Here is a 15,567-nt window from a genome sequence, read left to right as displayed (position 1 = left end):
CCTTCTAATTTGGCTCCCTGGCCTAACTGCTAAAGTTTGAATACAGTTTTTTTTTCCTTTTTTTTTTTTTTTGTCTCCTTAATGATTAAAGTAGAATGCGTTTATTACAGCTCAATAAATGATGTATTTTTTTTCCTTTTTAGAGAACAGAATTGTCATTTGAGAACCTAGCTGCTGCTTTTCTACAGTTGAAATCCTGTCCTAGTCACATGCCACACTGAGTACTTCAGTCTACACAGCTTCGCACATAACCCAACACACAGGAGCTCTTTCCTGCTTAAAAATATATATACCAAAAGAAGGTGCTCCGTGGCGAGTCGGAGCGCCTTGGCCTGCTGCTGTGCTTGCTGTCGGCTCCGATCGTGACCCCGGGTAGTCACCTGACCTCCCCTGTCGTTGAGATCCACGTGTCACGTGATGCAAAACTGTGCCTTTCCTGTGAGCGCTCTCATCGCAGGGCTTCTCAGCTTTCCCTTAGCATGGAAATAAGTAGGAGGGGACCAGGTGGGGAGCAGGGACCGATGCGGGGGGCCTCCAGCATTTATAGCACATGCAGCTTAAGCCCTTCCTGTATAATTGTCTGTTTTCCTTCTTAAAATTCTTGAGGGTAGGCCGGCGCCGCGGCTCACTAGGCTAATCCTCCGCCTTGCGGCACCGGCACACCGGGTTCTAGTCCCGGTCGGGGCGCCAGATTCTGTCCCGGTTGCCCCTCTTCCAGGCCAGCTCTCTGCTGTGGCCAGGGAGTGCAGTGGAGGATGGCCCAAGTGCTTGGGCCCTGCACCCCATGGGAGACCAGGAGAAGTACCTGGCTCCTGCCATCGGATCAGTGCAGTGCGCCGACCACGGCGGCCATTGAGGGTGAACCAACGGCAAAAAGGAAGACCTTTCTCTCTGTCTCTCTCTCACTGTCCACTCTGCCTGTCAAAAATAAATAAATAAAATAAAATAAAGTATATGAAATAAGAGCTCATGAAGCCACAGGCGTTTCCCCACCATTCTCCTCATGGCTCATCAACTTGAACTTGTCTCCCCATTTTACAAATTGATGGGGGGAAAAGGCCTTCTGCCATAATGAAAACAACATTGGCAATCATGCTACGGCTTCCACTGTTCGTGCAAGGCACCATGTTTTTCCCCTTAGCTGCCTTTTCTCCTTTCATCCTTTCCACACCCCTCTGAGGTGAGTGGTGTTGTCCCATTTTATAAGTCAGAGAGGTAAAGTAATCCACATATAAAGCTAGTGAGTAAAACAAATAAGACAATTTTCACATCTGACTTCAAAACCTAGCCACTTTATCTGATGCTTTAATAACACCTACACTTTAAAAAAAAAAAAAGATTTATTTATTTACTTGAAAGGCAGAGTTACAGAGAGGCAGAGGCAGAGAGGAGGAGAGAGAAAGATTTTTCATTTGCTGATTCGCTCCCCAAATGACTACAATGGCCAGAGCTGTGCCGATCCAAAGCAGGAGCCTGGAGCTGCTTCCAGGTCTCACAGGTGGGTGCAGGGGTCCAAGCACTTGGGCCACCTTCCACTGCTTTCCCAGGCCATAGCAGAGAGCTGGATCAGAAGTGGAGCAGCCAGGACTCAAACCAGTGCCCATATGGGATGCTGGCACTGCAGGTGGTGGCTTTACTTGCTACGCCACAAAACCAGCCCCACACCTATACTCTTAACCACTCTTACTTAACTTACTCTTGTCAGTAAAACCTATACTCAGTCACAGTGCAGAACTTGTCTTTTTCCGTTTCTCCCTGGATGCAGATTCTCCTCAACTTAGGATGGTGTTATATGTGGGAAAACCCATCATAAGTTAAAAATAGCATTAAGTCAGGGCTGCCGCCTTTAGTGCCAGCATCCCATGTAGACGCTAGTTCGAGTCCCAGCTGCTCCACTTCTGATCTAGCTCTCTGCTATGGGCTGAGAAAACGGTGGAAGATGGCCCAAGTCGTTGGGCCCCTGCACCCACATGAGAGACTGGAAGAAGCTCCTGGCTCCTGGCTTCGGATTGGCACATCCAGCCAGCGGATGGAAAACCTCTCTCTCTCTCTCTCTCTCTCTCTCTCTCTCTCTCTCTCTCTCTGCATCTTCTTCTCTGTATAACTCTTTCAATAAATAAATCTTTTTAAAAAAAATAGCATTAAGTCAAAACTGCATTTAATATGCCTAGCCTATCCAGCATCAAGTCTTAGGCTAGCCCATCTCAGACATGCTCAGAACACTTAAATTAGCCTGCAGTCCTGCAACCCGAGAGTACTGAGCCAGATATCGGTACCCCAAGAAAAGATCAAAATTCAAAGTACAGTTTCTACTGCATTTGTGTTGCTTTAGCCCACCATCAGGAAGTTGAATAAATCTTTGAAGTCCAGCCATTGTAAATTGGGGACTGTCTGTCTACCCACCCGTTGGGACCACAATCGTTCTCACTTTTCTCGGGCACATCAGAGCAGCTTCCACTCGCAATGAATTGTTCGTTTCACTGGCGGTGGAACACCCCAGCAGCTACCTGTAGCTCTATCATTTCCTTACTGGAACAGGACTTCTGACCCTGTGGCGTGAGGTCAGGAAGGCTGATCCAAGCTGCCCAGCATGTACAGTAGCGTGAGTGGGAGGGACGACAGCCTGGAGGCACACCGGGGGTCCCCTCAGCTGACTCCTGGAGTGGCTCCCAGGATGAGTGAGGAGGAGCTGGGAGAGGGGGAGCATAGATAACGGGACCCAGCCTCATCCTAGACGAGGGTGGGGGGTAGTGGAGGAGATGGAAAGAAACCCACACGGACGTGGTTCCCCAGGAACCCAGGGTCTAAGCGCAGACTCCTGGAGGCCTTGGAACCGCAGCTGGGGCAGTAGTGGGGCGCTCTGCCAGCTGTATTGGCCGAGGGTCAGAGGCTGTGACTGGACACTTGTGCGCTCCCCAAACAGGAGGCCCACGGGCTATCCTGGAGGGAAAACCGGCTTCCCGACTATATCAGTGTCCGTGCCCCTGGAGCTGGAGGCCAGCCGAGCCTGTCCAGGCGGGCAAGGCCTTTTGTTCAGGTCCTCCTCAGAAACCAGTTGTTTAACCCATCATCTTCCTACTAAGGTTGCAAAGAACAAGAACCAGAAAAAAAAAAAAAAGCCGTTTTAACGGAGTCCAGTCACGTGACTGGGTACAAGGAACACAGGCTCCGGCATTCACTCGCTCTCGGCTTTGAATCATTGAGAACTCGTCCGTCTTCCACACAAGGACGTGAGGGCCTTGCCCGGGCCCAGTCACTGCCACTGCACCTGCACACTGAGTTCTCTTCTGTGCCGGTGTGCAGCACAGCTGGGGGCTCTCCGCTCCCTGGCCCAGCGACAGGGCCTGCATTGGTCAAGGGCTGGGACAAGCAGCCTCCCACCATAAGCCACGCACGCACATACGTACATACGTACGCGCGAGCCCAAGGACGCACACAAGCACGCCTAGCTGGCTGACGGTGAGCCCCGACCACCGGAAGGAAGGCTGGCTAGAGAGGTGGCCGCAGGGAGTTGGTGTCTGCGCTCCCTGTGGAGGCAGAGTTGCCCGAATGCCACGGGGCAGCCACTTCTGCCCCCCGAGGGGGCCCAGAAAACTGGAAGCATGGGGGTGAGCGCGAGCTCAGCGCTCAGATGTAACTGGAAATTTGCGTCTATTTCTCAGGAAACGGGCTTCCCCTACCTTGCTTGCTGGTCTGAGCGGAAGATTTGTGCAGTTTTGCTGAGTTCATAACAGGGAGGATTCAGGTGTCCCCAGCAGACTCGTGGTGGTGGGCCAGTGAGTGGAAGTCTGAGAAGGGGTAGCGGACAGAGCGGCACGCGCCGGCCAGGGCAGAAGTGGCTCGGCACACCTGTGCCCCGGGGTGCCCGGCCTTGTCTGTCAAGAACCTGCTTCTCCCCGGCTCCGAGAGCAAGCTGCCCTCCGGCAGGCTCAGCCAAAAAGAAAGGGCTCTGCAGGTCTTGGCAAATGGATTTCATTTCATTTTCAGCCAGAACTTCTAAGACCTATAATTTCACATGCCTGCCCTTCGTGTAAGGAAGTTTGTTTCCTAAATTCTACCCGAGGGGCCCAGGGGCCAGTCAACTGCTCTGCATCGGCGAGCGAGGGTGGGGACCACGCACCCTGTGCAGAGCCAGCCAGCCCCGGCTGGGGTCAGGAAGCTGATTAGTTCCAGCCTGTCTTTGGCCTCCGCATTGTGCACGCAGTAACACCGCCCCCACGTTAATGGGTCGGTTAGAACACTGCATTTAAGGTCAGGTATCTGGGTGCATCCGCTTAAACAAAAAAGGAAAAAAAAAAATCTTGCCCTGAAGAGCCAGAAAAGAACTTGGCAGACAGGAGTAGGCAAACCCACAGAGCTAGCTAGCTCTTGCCCCACCGTCGAGTGTAATCATGGCCTGCCCAGGAGAGGAAGGGCTAACTTGCTTCTGCTTAGGTCCGAAGAAAGCTGAACGGAGACAGAAGGACCGCATTACTCGCCAGAGCCTTGGCACGATGCGTTTGCTGGTTGATTGGGATATTCGGGCGTTTACGTATTTGTGATGGACAGCATAATAGTCTCCTCCACGGAGTGCGCAGAATTTCAAAGTACTCCCAATCCCTCCTGAGCCTGCTGCAAGCTTCTTGGGAGGTCCCTGGTTTTTCCCATTAGCCAAGTCTTAATTGTTGGGGGAAACTCCCCCCTCCCACCCCCGCCCTACTACCACTGCTCTCCATGGCTCTGTGTTGCCAGTCACGCTCTCCACTCTTTGGTATAATCCAGCCTGGGCCTCAGCACCCAGTTTTGCATTCCAGGGATGACTACGCCAGCCGCGGACCGACCCGAAGTGTGAGACTGTGTGTGTAGCCAGAAACACTGCCCATCACCAAGGCTCCTGGCCGCCTCTCAGAGGGGCCCTCTGTGTGCCTCTGTGTGCCTCTGCAGCCAGCTCCCACACATCCTTCCCCTGTGTGTCCGCCTGAGCTTGCAAATCTCCTTTTTTGTGTAAGGTGTAACTGATCATGTCGCCTCCCCCTCCAGTTTCTTGCCCAGTTGAAGCTCATGGACTACAGCTTACTGGTGGGAATTCACGATGTGGAGAGAGCCGAGCAAGAAGAGGTGGAGTGTGAGGAGAATGACGGGGAGGAGGAGGGGGAGAGCGACGGCACCCACCCAGTCGGGACCCCTCCGGATAGCCCCGGAAACACGTTGAACAGCTCACCGCCCTTGGCTCCGGGGGAGTTTGATCCGAACATTGATGTTTATGGAATTAAATGCCATGAAAGTAAGCTTAGTTACCATTGCCTCTTGTTTACATCTGAAGCAGTTTGGTTTTTGCATTGTCGTCTACCAGTAATGAACCCTAGTACAGGTGTGTTGTCCTGCAAGACTCATTCTCCGGAGTCCAGGTAAACGCACAGGGTCAGAGCGGGTTCAAGGTAACTATAAGCTCGGGTTTTAAATGTAATGGGAGCAGGTCCTTGGGTAGGGGGCTGTTGAGGGACTGGAGCAAAACCACGAGTCATCTTGTGTATCCCACATATACCTATAGATGCACCTCTATAGAGAACATATATAAGAACTGGTTTAAGTATTTTTTCCTTAGCTGTCTTCTTTCTTATCTAAGGCTAAAGCACCACACATCTGTCCTGAGGTAGGCACGGGTGTGTGGTCTACTGTGACCCTCAGGGAGGCATATCATCACCAAACACCCCTCCTTCTCTGTGCCAAGGCCAGCCTGTGGACGGGGCGAGAGCCCTAAAGGGGGCTCTGAGCTTCTCTAGGGTCAGAACCATTGTTCTTAGTCCTCAACACAATATAAAAATGACCGGGCATTTGAAGGAATATCCCATTCTACCTTAGCTACTTACCCATAAAAAAATATTTTAGTGATTTGATAAATGCAGCCTCTCATTTTCTGAATAATAGTGTGGTTCATTGATTTTTTTTTCTTAAAAAAAAAAAACACAGATGGCATCTCACCCAAATGGGTTTGAGTTATGTTTTGTTCTATTCTTATTTTGCTCACCAAAATTGTTTCTTTAACACAGAAAACTAGATGTAGTCAAATGTGCTGTCCTTTCTATTCAGAATTGAAGCAACATCATATTTTTGGGACTAAGTAGATATTGGGGTGCTCTGTGCCTTTATCCAGTTCTGATACTGCATCCAGTGAGAACTGCTTACCAACACTGCAGCTTATGGTAAAGAAAGGATTAATGAACACAGTTAGTTACACTTGTTTCCTAAGTATTTTTAAGATAGCATTCCTCTTTACACAGTCATTCAAGAAAATGCAGATTATCAAAAAGTAAAAATAAAAGCATTCAGTTGCACCCTTGGAGCTCCAGTGTTCATATCCTGGGGTTATGGTAGGTTTTTTCACTTGTTATTTTGAAAGCACATTGGGTAGAGTCCCCAGGGCTGGGAGGAGCACGCAGGAGTCCCTTGGAGTTTGTCCCCAGGCTGCTTCAGCCCCAGGCTCCTCTCCTTCCCTGCACAGTGCTTGTGTCTCCCTCCCGGTGACGTCATTCACTTGCTCTCATCCCTTTGCAGACTCGCCTAGGAAGGAGGTGTACTTCATGGCAATTATTGACATTCTCACTCATTATGATGCAAAAAAGAAAGCTGCCCACGCTGCAAAAACTGTGAAGCATGGCGTAAGTACGCACTCCACAATTCTCCCTCGGGGTCCTCGGCGTGGCCGGGGAGCCGAGACCACTCCTTTCTCCTGCGGGCTACTCCTCTCTGCGGGCGCTGTTCAGAGCCCTTTAGTGGAGCGCGCTGCCTGTGGGGGGCCGTGTTCTCATGCAAATGCCAGCGGCTAAAGCCCGGCCCTCCCAGGGACTTGGTAGGGCTCCTGGCAAGTCCGCGCCTCTTCTGACACACAGAGGACGTGTACAGCCACAGGCCTCCCTAGGAACTGACAAATTCTTTTGTGTTTGGAAAGTGTTCTGAAGATTAAAGTGCTGAAGTTGGTGGTTTTAATGCAGAGTGCTCCGAATTGAAGCACAGTTCTCTGCTTAAGGCGCTTCCAAAGTATGCAAGATTAGATTTCTTCTCTCGTGGTGGGCTGTATTTTTTCTGTCACAGCAGCCATGTGAGTGCAGGGTCCAAGTTTCCCCATGGTCATTCTTGGCCTTTATTGTGCCTGCTCAGAATTGGCACGGTGCTGGGCAGCAGGTACCCTGCTGACCCCTTGCGAGGGGATGCTAGTGGGTCCCCTCTGTCAGCTGAAGGAACGGAAGCAGACAGCTTCAGGGGTGACAACAAGAGCCCCTCGCTAGGCAGGGGCACAGCAGGGCTTCCTCTGCAGAGTCTAGCAGGGTCACCCGCCCTGTGTTCCTGCCCTGCCCTGCCCTGCCCATGCAGCCCCACTGCCTGGCTACACGCCATTCTGGCTTGTAGCGTGGGGCTCCACTTGTGGCTCTCCAAGTGGACTGAAAAGCCACAGAGCCCCATCCCTCGCAGTCGGACTTGTGCTGCCTGTGCCCGCTGGCAGGTGCCTCCCACAGAGCGCTGGCCAGAGCTAACCAACTCAGCTAAAGGCTCTTTTTCTCTATTTGAAACTCAAACGGGCTGCCATCCCGGAAGTGGATTCAGCCTGAAACCATATTCTGTTTGCCAAAGAAACAGCTCAGCCACAGGCTCCTGCTGTGCGCAGAGCACAGCCGCAGACCCTGCCTGGCCCAGAGAGCGCCTCAGCAAGACAAGGTCACAGGGGCAGCGTCCTAGCGCCATTCCTAAGTGCACCTGCGCCACAGGCACAGCCACTCTCCCTGCTTAGAGTCCCGCTCAGGGGAGTGAGGCAGGGGACTCCAGAGGCCCCATGGGTTGAAAGCCATGGGGGAGACTGCACACACAGACCTGGGGCGGAGTCTCCGCCTCCTTCCTGCTTGTGTGAACTAAAGGAAATACTTTTTGAGGTTGCTCTAACAGCCCAGGCCTGGAAATAACGAGAGCCCCCATGAATGTGGGCATCCAAAAATAGCCCCTGGCGACTTAGTAAAAATCTAGTCTTTGCCCCTTGCAGCTTAGGACACTGCAGAAACTGCAGAGCACCGGCCAGCACTGTGCAGGTAATAACAGCACCCCCCACTGGGCCTCTGCAGAGCCCCGTCCGTGCTCCGTGCAGGTCTCTGCGGAGGAGCGGTGGCACCAAGGGCCCTCAGCTCTCGGGAGGTGCAGCAGCATCTTAAGTCCTGAAGTCACATCATGGAAGGTCTTGCTTTCACCAGAACTTACGTGTGTGTCACCCTCAAGTGTCCACGGTCTGCTGCCTTGAAATGCAAAGCTGTTGTCCCATGGCTTTAGAATGTAAACCCCACAGATCCTCCTGGTTGGTAGGAATGTCCCAAACAGGGATGATGGGATTTTTTTAAAGATTTATGTATTTGAAAAGCAGAGGTACAGAGAGAGAGAGAGAGAATCCATCTTCATCCGCTGGTTCACTCCCCAAATGACTGCAATGGCTGGGGCTGGGCGAGTCTGAAGCCAGGAGCTTCTTCTGGGTCTCCCACATGGGTGCAGGGGCCCAAGGACTTGGGCCATCTTCTGCTTTCCCAGGCACATTAGTAGGGAAGTGGACCAGAAGTGAAGCAGCCGGGACTTGAACCCGCACCCATATGGGATGCCGGCGCTGCAGGCAGAAGCTTACCCTTCTGTGCCACAGCGCCAGCCCCAAGCTGATGGGATTTTAAGTCACAGCTGTCATGGCGCTCCTGCCACCCTTGGCCTCATTTTCAGACTCATAAGCCCTTTCAGCCAAAATAGCCAAGATGTCAGGAGCTGGGTTAGAGCCGAGGCTGTAGAGACCTGAAAATTATTAGCATTATATTCAGCCACGGTTGGACATGGAGTAGTGATTCTGGGGAGTCATAAACGTCGTGTCAATACTCCTCTCTAACACTGCACAGGCTGGCGCGGAGATCTCGACCGTGAACCCAGAGCAGTATTCAAAGCGCTTTTTGGACTTTATCGGCCACATCTTGACGTAACCTCCCGCGCGGCCTCGGACAGACCTGAGCGTGGCAAGGGCAGAGGCGGCTTCAGCGCAGGAGAGAGGAAACCCAGCTCGGTGCAGTGCTCATCTTGCAGGAAGCAAACCTCCTTGTTTACATCTTCAGGCCGAGTTGACTGCTTTGGGGACGACCCGCTTTCACAGCCACCTGACATGTCCCAGCGTCGTGCTAGCTATTCCTGACTGTGCGCATGTGTGAGTGCGTGCGCTTTGCGTGGGGGTGTGTGTGTGTGTGTGCACATTTTACAATAATTAATTAAATAAAACCCATCAGCTGGAGTCAGAACCTGTTACAACAGAAACCCTCTGGTTCCAGCTGCAGCCGAAGGAATGCACAAGCAAATGAGCTAGCAGCTGTTTGGGGGGAGGGGAGCAGAAAATGCATGCGGAGGAACCGTGTGGGCATCGCACGACAAACTGTGGACCAGTTTTTTTTTTTTTTGAGTTGAAAGATGTGAGAGTGTTCATAATAATAATGAAGATAATAATAATGATGATGATGATTAAAAAGAAAAAAAAAACTTACTGCAAATGTTACACTTCCACCCCGCACGTAGACACTCCTCTTCATCGTTGTCACCTGCGCCCCCGGCCCTGGACAGAAGAGTGCCAGCATCCCCGTGTGTTCTGGTTCAGGGTCTGTCCCCACACAGTGTCGGGACTCCTGGTGTCCCAGAGCAACTGTCCCTCGTGCGCCGAGAAGCTGATGCCGCAATGACTCTGGACGCCGACACCTCCAGAAACGCGCCCAGGAAAACAGCTTACTTCTCTTTACACCCTTATGTTGCAGTGTAGGAATTAATGCTATGACATGCAAACAGAGCTGACCTGAAAAGTGCATAGTTTGGGGCAATGGTAGCTGCATCTCCCACCGTGGGAAGATAAGCAAAGCACTAAAACTCTCAATTCTGTTACCAAAAGCAAATCTGATTTATAAGACGTTTATGTTTGGCCTTTGTTTAAACAGCGGGTGTTTTGTTATTATGAATTGTCCCTTTAACTGAGACCCTCAGTTGTACTGTTTACATTATTAGGAAAACAGGGATATATTTGAATCTAAAAATTTAATGTACAGCATGTGGTTGTTGAAGTTTACATGTAAAGTCGTTTTGCAGTGTAGGTGAAATCATGTTTGTCCTATTGAGATGTGTCCTGCAGTCACGTGTTTAGGTGAATGTTGTATTCAAAGTACACAGTAGTCGGTCTTTGACAATAAAAGGAAAAGGATTGTTTTGTTTCCTCCAGATGTAAATGTATCAACTTAATGATTTAAAAAAAAAAAATTTAACCCAAATCTGGTTAAATAACTTCATTGCCCTAAACTGTGCTGACTGTGTTTAATCAGGTTGTAAATTTCCAACATTGATCGCGTATCTACCAACTTTCCTGCATTTTCTGGAAGGCATCAAGCTAAAATATTAGACTTGCTTAGAGTAGCTTATCAATTTATACGCTGTGCTAACGCTGTGCCTTTGATATTCTTGTTTAAAACATGAGATGGTTTGGGTAGGCAGTTTCAGGAAAGGGGGGGAAATCCACCCTTCAGTGATTGCTGAACAGCTCATCCAGGTCCCGTGCTGCCTTCTCCCGTAACTTGACTTCAGGGCTGTCCAGGTTGCAGCTGTCCCCGGTGTATGTGGGTTGATGTCACATTATCTTTGGAAGCCAGCAGCAACGCCACCCCTTCCCCCCAACACCCCCGGAGCCCTGCCCTACCATCCACTGACTGTATGTAGATCTGTTAGCTCCTACAGATGATGTTAACACCACTGAACCCAGCTGTACAAGTCTGCGTTTTATGTATTTAATTGATTCTGTGACTTGAGCCCCTCATACACATGCCATTAATTCTGGCATCGAAGTTCTGTGGTTCCTTTGACCCTGAAGTAAAGATAAGGTACCATCTGCATTATTTGAGTAACCATTTCGTTTGGTGGCCAATCTGTGTATGCCTTTAGAAGTTTACAAAATGCTTTCTTTTCCTCTGTAATGGTCTTTGTCATTCATTTCTGTTGATAAACTATTGGACAGAGTGAGGAAGTTTGCCTTGTATTTCCTAGTGCTAACAGTACACTCCCGTCATGAGCCGGGCTTCACGGAATAAAGCACTTTGAAGACTCACAAGGTGCATCCTTTATTCCTGTCTCAGTTGTGTTTCTCTCGGCTGCAGACACATTCTAAATCCCCGAGGAAGTACGAGTGGAATTGAATGTTTTCAGTTGCCAGAGCCTTGCCCATAGTCTGCACTGTTTTTTCAGTAAATATTGGTAACTTCCTCAACAAAATTGACTTACTGCAAGATGAACAGGCAGGAGAAGATGTCAATGAGTTCTCTGTAAAATCATAGAGTTTCATTTTTAGTGTTAATCAGCCTGAGTCCTGTTTGTCAGCATTTTTTTTGAAAACCTCACTTGGGTAACATGGATGGATGGGACATTGCACTTTGATTGGCACCAGGTTAGAAAGAGGCCTGGTTGTTCTAATGTGATTGATAGGTTTGGGAGGGACTGGGGCGAAAGGCGTGCTTCTTGTTGCTGCTATGCAGTTGGGTCCACAAGCAGCTTTAGGTACAGAAAACTGTGGCCAGGTGACCCAGCTCCGTAGGAATACATGAGGCACACACACCTGGGACGGCTGCTAGCACGCCAGTTCACTGTGTGGTGCTGCACAGGGGCCCATATCTGCAATTTCGCCTTTGCCCGACATCAGGTTACCATATTTCCTCCACTTGACAGTAAGCCAAGAGCTGCAGCCCTCCTGACACCCACTGCCATGGGCAGGAAGCCTTCTGAACGGCCCTCCTGTATGTGGCGTCATTGCGTGCTGACCGTGGCCAGCAGGGAGCTTTCATTCCATTTTCTTTGTGGCTGGTTTGAATGTGAACACTCATATTCACTTTTTTTATTTTTTGAAAGATTTATTTATTTACTTGAAAGGGTTACACAGAAAGAAGCAGAGGGAGAGAGGGAGAGAGAGGGCTTCTATCTGCTGGTTTACTCCCCAGTTGACTGCAATGCCCAGAACTGCGCTGATCCGAAGCCAGGAGCTTCCTCCGGGTTTTCCATGCAAGGGCAGGGGCCCAAAGACTTGGGCCATCTTCTACTGCTTTCCCAGGCCATAGCAGAGAGCTGGATCGGAAGCAGAACAGCCAGGACTCGAACCGGCGCCCATATGAGATGCCAGCACTGCAGGCAGCGGCTTTACCCGCTTCGCCACAGCGCAGGCCTCTCATACTCACTTTAATTTAGTTTTGTAAGTTCATGGATTGAAAATTTTTCTAGTCCCAGGAAATTATTTCTAATTCAGCAAAGGAGAAAAGTTAGCATGAAGCATTATTCCTTAATGGAACACTTTTTTTTTTTTTAAAGATTTATTTATATTTGAAAGGCAGAGTTACAGAGAGGCAGAGAGAAAGAGAGGTCTTCCATCCGCTGATTCACTCCTCAAATGGCTGCAATGGCGGGAGCTGAGCCGATCCAAAGCCAGGAACCAGGAGCTTCTTCTGGGTCTCCCATGCGGGTGCAGGGGCCCCAGGATTTGGGCCCTCCTCTACTGCTTTCCCAGGCCATAGCAGAGAGCTAGATGGAAAGTGGAGCAATTGGGTCTCAAACGGGCACCCATATGGGATGCCGGCACTGCAGGCGGCAGCTCTACCCGCTATGCCACAGCACCAGCCCCAGGAACACTCTTTTTTTTTTTTTTTTTTTCCCTGACAGGCAGAGTTAGACAGTGAGAGAGAGAGAAACAGAGAAAGGTCCTCCTTTTTCCATTGGTTCACCCACCAATGGCCACTGCGGCCAGCGCACCACACTGATCAGGAGCCAGGTGCTTCTCCTGGTCTCCCATGCGGGTGCAGGGCCCCAGTGCTTGGACCATCCTCCACTGCCTTCCCGGGCCACAGCAGAGAGCTGGACTGGAAGAGGAGCAACTGGGACAGAACCCGGTGTGCCGGCGCCGCAGGCAGAGGATTAGCCAAGTGAGCCGCAGCACCGGCCTAGGAACACTCTTGACAAGGGAAGGTTAGGAGTGAAGTGGGAGAGATGAGAGGCTGGGTAAGGGGTGAGGTACAGGGTGTGTGTGCACGCATGCAGCGAGGTTCACGGATCAAACATGGGGTCAGCTCTTGGGAAGTCTGGACGTCTGTGCCGTCTGTGCCAGCTGACAGCTCCAGCACCCCTGCACACAACCTTCCTAGGAATTTCTAGTACAAGGTTAGTGATCATAGTAACAATCTTGCATATGCCTCCTTCCAGATCTCAAAATAACTGGCCCCCATGTCTTTCTCTATCCCCATCTGCTATTTTTTTTTTTAATTATTTGAAAGGCAGAGTTACAGAGAGGTCAGAATAGAGAAAAGATTTACCATTTCACTCCTTAATTGCCTGCAACAGGTAGGGACTGGGCCAGGGCAAAACAGAATTCTATCCAGGTGTCCCACATGAGTGAAACCAACATGAGTGAAACCCACATGAGGAACCCAAGAACTTGAGCCCACCATCTGCTGCCCAGCAGGAAGTCAGATCAGAAGCAGAGTAGGGGCTGGCACTGTGGCATAGTGTGTAAAGCCACCTCCTGCAGTTCCGGCATCCCGTATGGACAACAGTTCGAGTCCCGGCTGCTCCACTTTCCATCCAGCTCTCTGCTATGGCCTGGGAAAGCAGTAGAAGATGGCCCAAGTCCTTGGGCCCCTACGCTCATGTAGGAGGCCCGGAAGAAGCTCCTAGCTCCTGGCTTCGGATCGATGTAGCTCCGGCCATTGAGGCCAATTGGGGAGTGAACCAGCAGATGGAAGACCTCTCTCTCTGCCTCTCCTTTTTGTGTAACACTGACTTTCAAATAAATAAATAAATATTTATTTAAAAAAAGTAGAGGAGGGGCCGGCACTGTGGCACAGCGGATTAAAGCCCTGGCCTGGAGTGCCAGCATCCCATATGGGTGCCAGTTCTAGTCCTGGCTGCTCCATTTCCGATCCAGCTCTCTGCTGTTGTCTGGGATAGCAGTAGAAGATGGCCCAACTCCTTGGGCCCCTGCACCCATGAGGGAGATCCGGAAGAAGCTCCCAGCTCCTGGCTTAGGATCAGCACAGCTCCGGCCGTTGTGGCCATCTGGGGAGTGAACCAGTGGATGGAAGACCTCTCTCTGTGTCTCTACTTCTCTTCGTAACTCTGTCTTTCAAATAAATAAAATAAATCTTAAAAAAAGTAGAGGAGCCAAACCTCAAACCAGTGCTCCAATATGGGATGTAGATATCCCAAATGATAGCTTTAACAGCTTCTGCGCAATGCCCACCCCCCCCCCGCCCTCTTCTGAAATGACATATTTAACCTCAGTACATAATGAGGAGATTGCTATACCAAAGACACAAGGAAGGCATTGGGTATAGCAGTCTTGGAGTGCCTGGTTCAAGGCCTGGCTCTGCTGCCCATCCCAGTTTCCTGCTTATGCACATCCCAAGAGGCAGCAGGTGATGGCTCAAGTGGTTGGGTCGTTGCCACCCAAGTGGAAGACCACTGTGGAGTTCTCCAGCCTGCAGCTTTGGCCCCAGCCAAGGACAACTGTGGCAGGCATCTGGAGAGTAAACAGCAGATGGCAGCTCACTCTCTTTTTCTTTCTTTCTTTTTTATTTTTTTTTTTTTTTTTACAGGCAGAGTGGACAGTGAGAGAGAGGGACAGAGAGAAAGGTCTTCCTTTGCCATTGGTTCACCCTCCAATGGCCGCCACGGCTGGCACACTGCTGCTGGCGCACCGTGCTGATCTGAAGCCAGGAGCCAGGTGCTTCTCCTGGTCTCCCATGGGGTGCAGGGCCCAAGCACCTGGGCCATCCTCCACTGCACTCCCTGGCCACAGCAGAGAGTTGGCCTGGAAGAGGGGCAACCGGGACAGAATCCGGCGCCCCAACCGGGACTAGAACCCAGTGTGCCAGCGCCGCAAGGTGGAGGATTAGCCTAGTGAGCCGTGGCACCGGCCTGAATTTTTTTTTTTTTTGTCTTTCAAATAAGAAAAATTTTAAATAATAAAATGAAGACAATAAAAATCATCCTCCCTCCAGGGCAGAAACCGCGGTACCTTTTGGATCGCTATGCTCAGGAGTCACCTGCCCCGACCAATAGTCAGCGCATGGTCATATGGCACAGAAGGCCAAGCCAGTGTCCCAAGAACATGAGACTTGCTAGCTTCACCCAGATTGCTTACTGAAAGTTCTTAAAAGTCCTTAAGCATCGAGCATTTATCCAAACTGAATGCCCTTCAGAAGTTTGGTTCTGTTTTTGTGATTCTGTGAAAATCCTGGCAAGGCGCAGTTAAATGCCATAGGCTGTAATTTTGTCTCACTCTTAAACACTGTGTTTAGTTTGATTTCATAAGAGAAGGGACAAAAGATTACAATTTCCCAGAATCAACTGCGATAGATTCATGTGTTGCTGGAAGAGGTGTCACAGAAGAGGCACCTGTCAACTTAAACAACCACAGGGAGAGGGGGCCTCGAAGATTTGACACTATTTCCCTTGGAAACGAACATAAGGTTGTAACCTGGAATGTGTGTGCTGTAACCTGGGTGGGCTTAAGTGGAC

General features: G+C 50.5%; 1 protein-coding gene across 1 annotated transcript in view; it reads left to right on the top strand.

Annotated features, from left to right (window-relative positions):
* The window catches only part of PIP4K2A (phosphatidylinositol-5-phosphate 4-kinase type 2 alpha), a 176,063-nt gene extending 164,944 nt beyond the window's left edge, over positions 1-11,119 (top strand). The window contains exons 8-10 of the mRNA XM_002717397.5: positions 5,020-5,263; positions 6,535-6,638; positions 8,895-11,119. Coding sequence (XP_002717443.3) covers positions 5,020-5,263; positions 6,535-6,638; positions 8,895-8,975 — 429 coding nt within the window. The 3' untranslated portion in view covers positions 8,976-11,119. The remainder of the gene's footprint in view (positions 1-5,019; positions 5,264-6,534; positions 6,639-8,894) is intronic.
* The last annotated feature ends 4,448 nt before the right edge of the window (positions 11,120-15,567 follow it).

Source organism: Oryctolagus cuniculus, chromosome 13, assembly GCF_051225735.1.
Source record: "Oryctolagus cuniculus isolate XC-2025 breed Fujian yellow rabbit chromosome 13, ASM5122573v1, whole genome shotgun sequence".
NCBI lineage: Eukaryota > Metazoa > Chordata > Mammalia > Lagomorpha > Leporidae > Oryctolagus > Oryctolagus cuniculus.
Note: the sequence above shows the minus strand (reverse complement) of the source record. Positions and strands in the feature narration are given on the sequence as shown.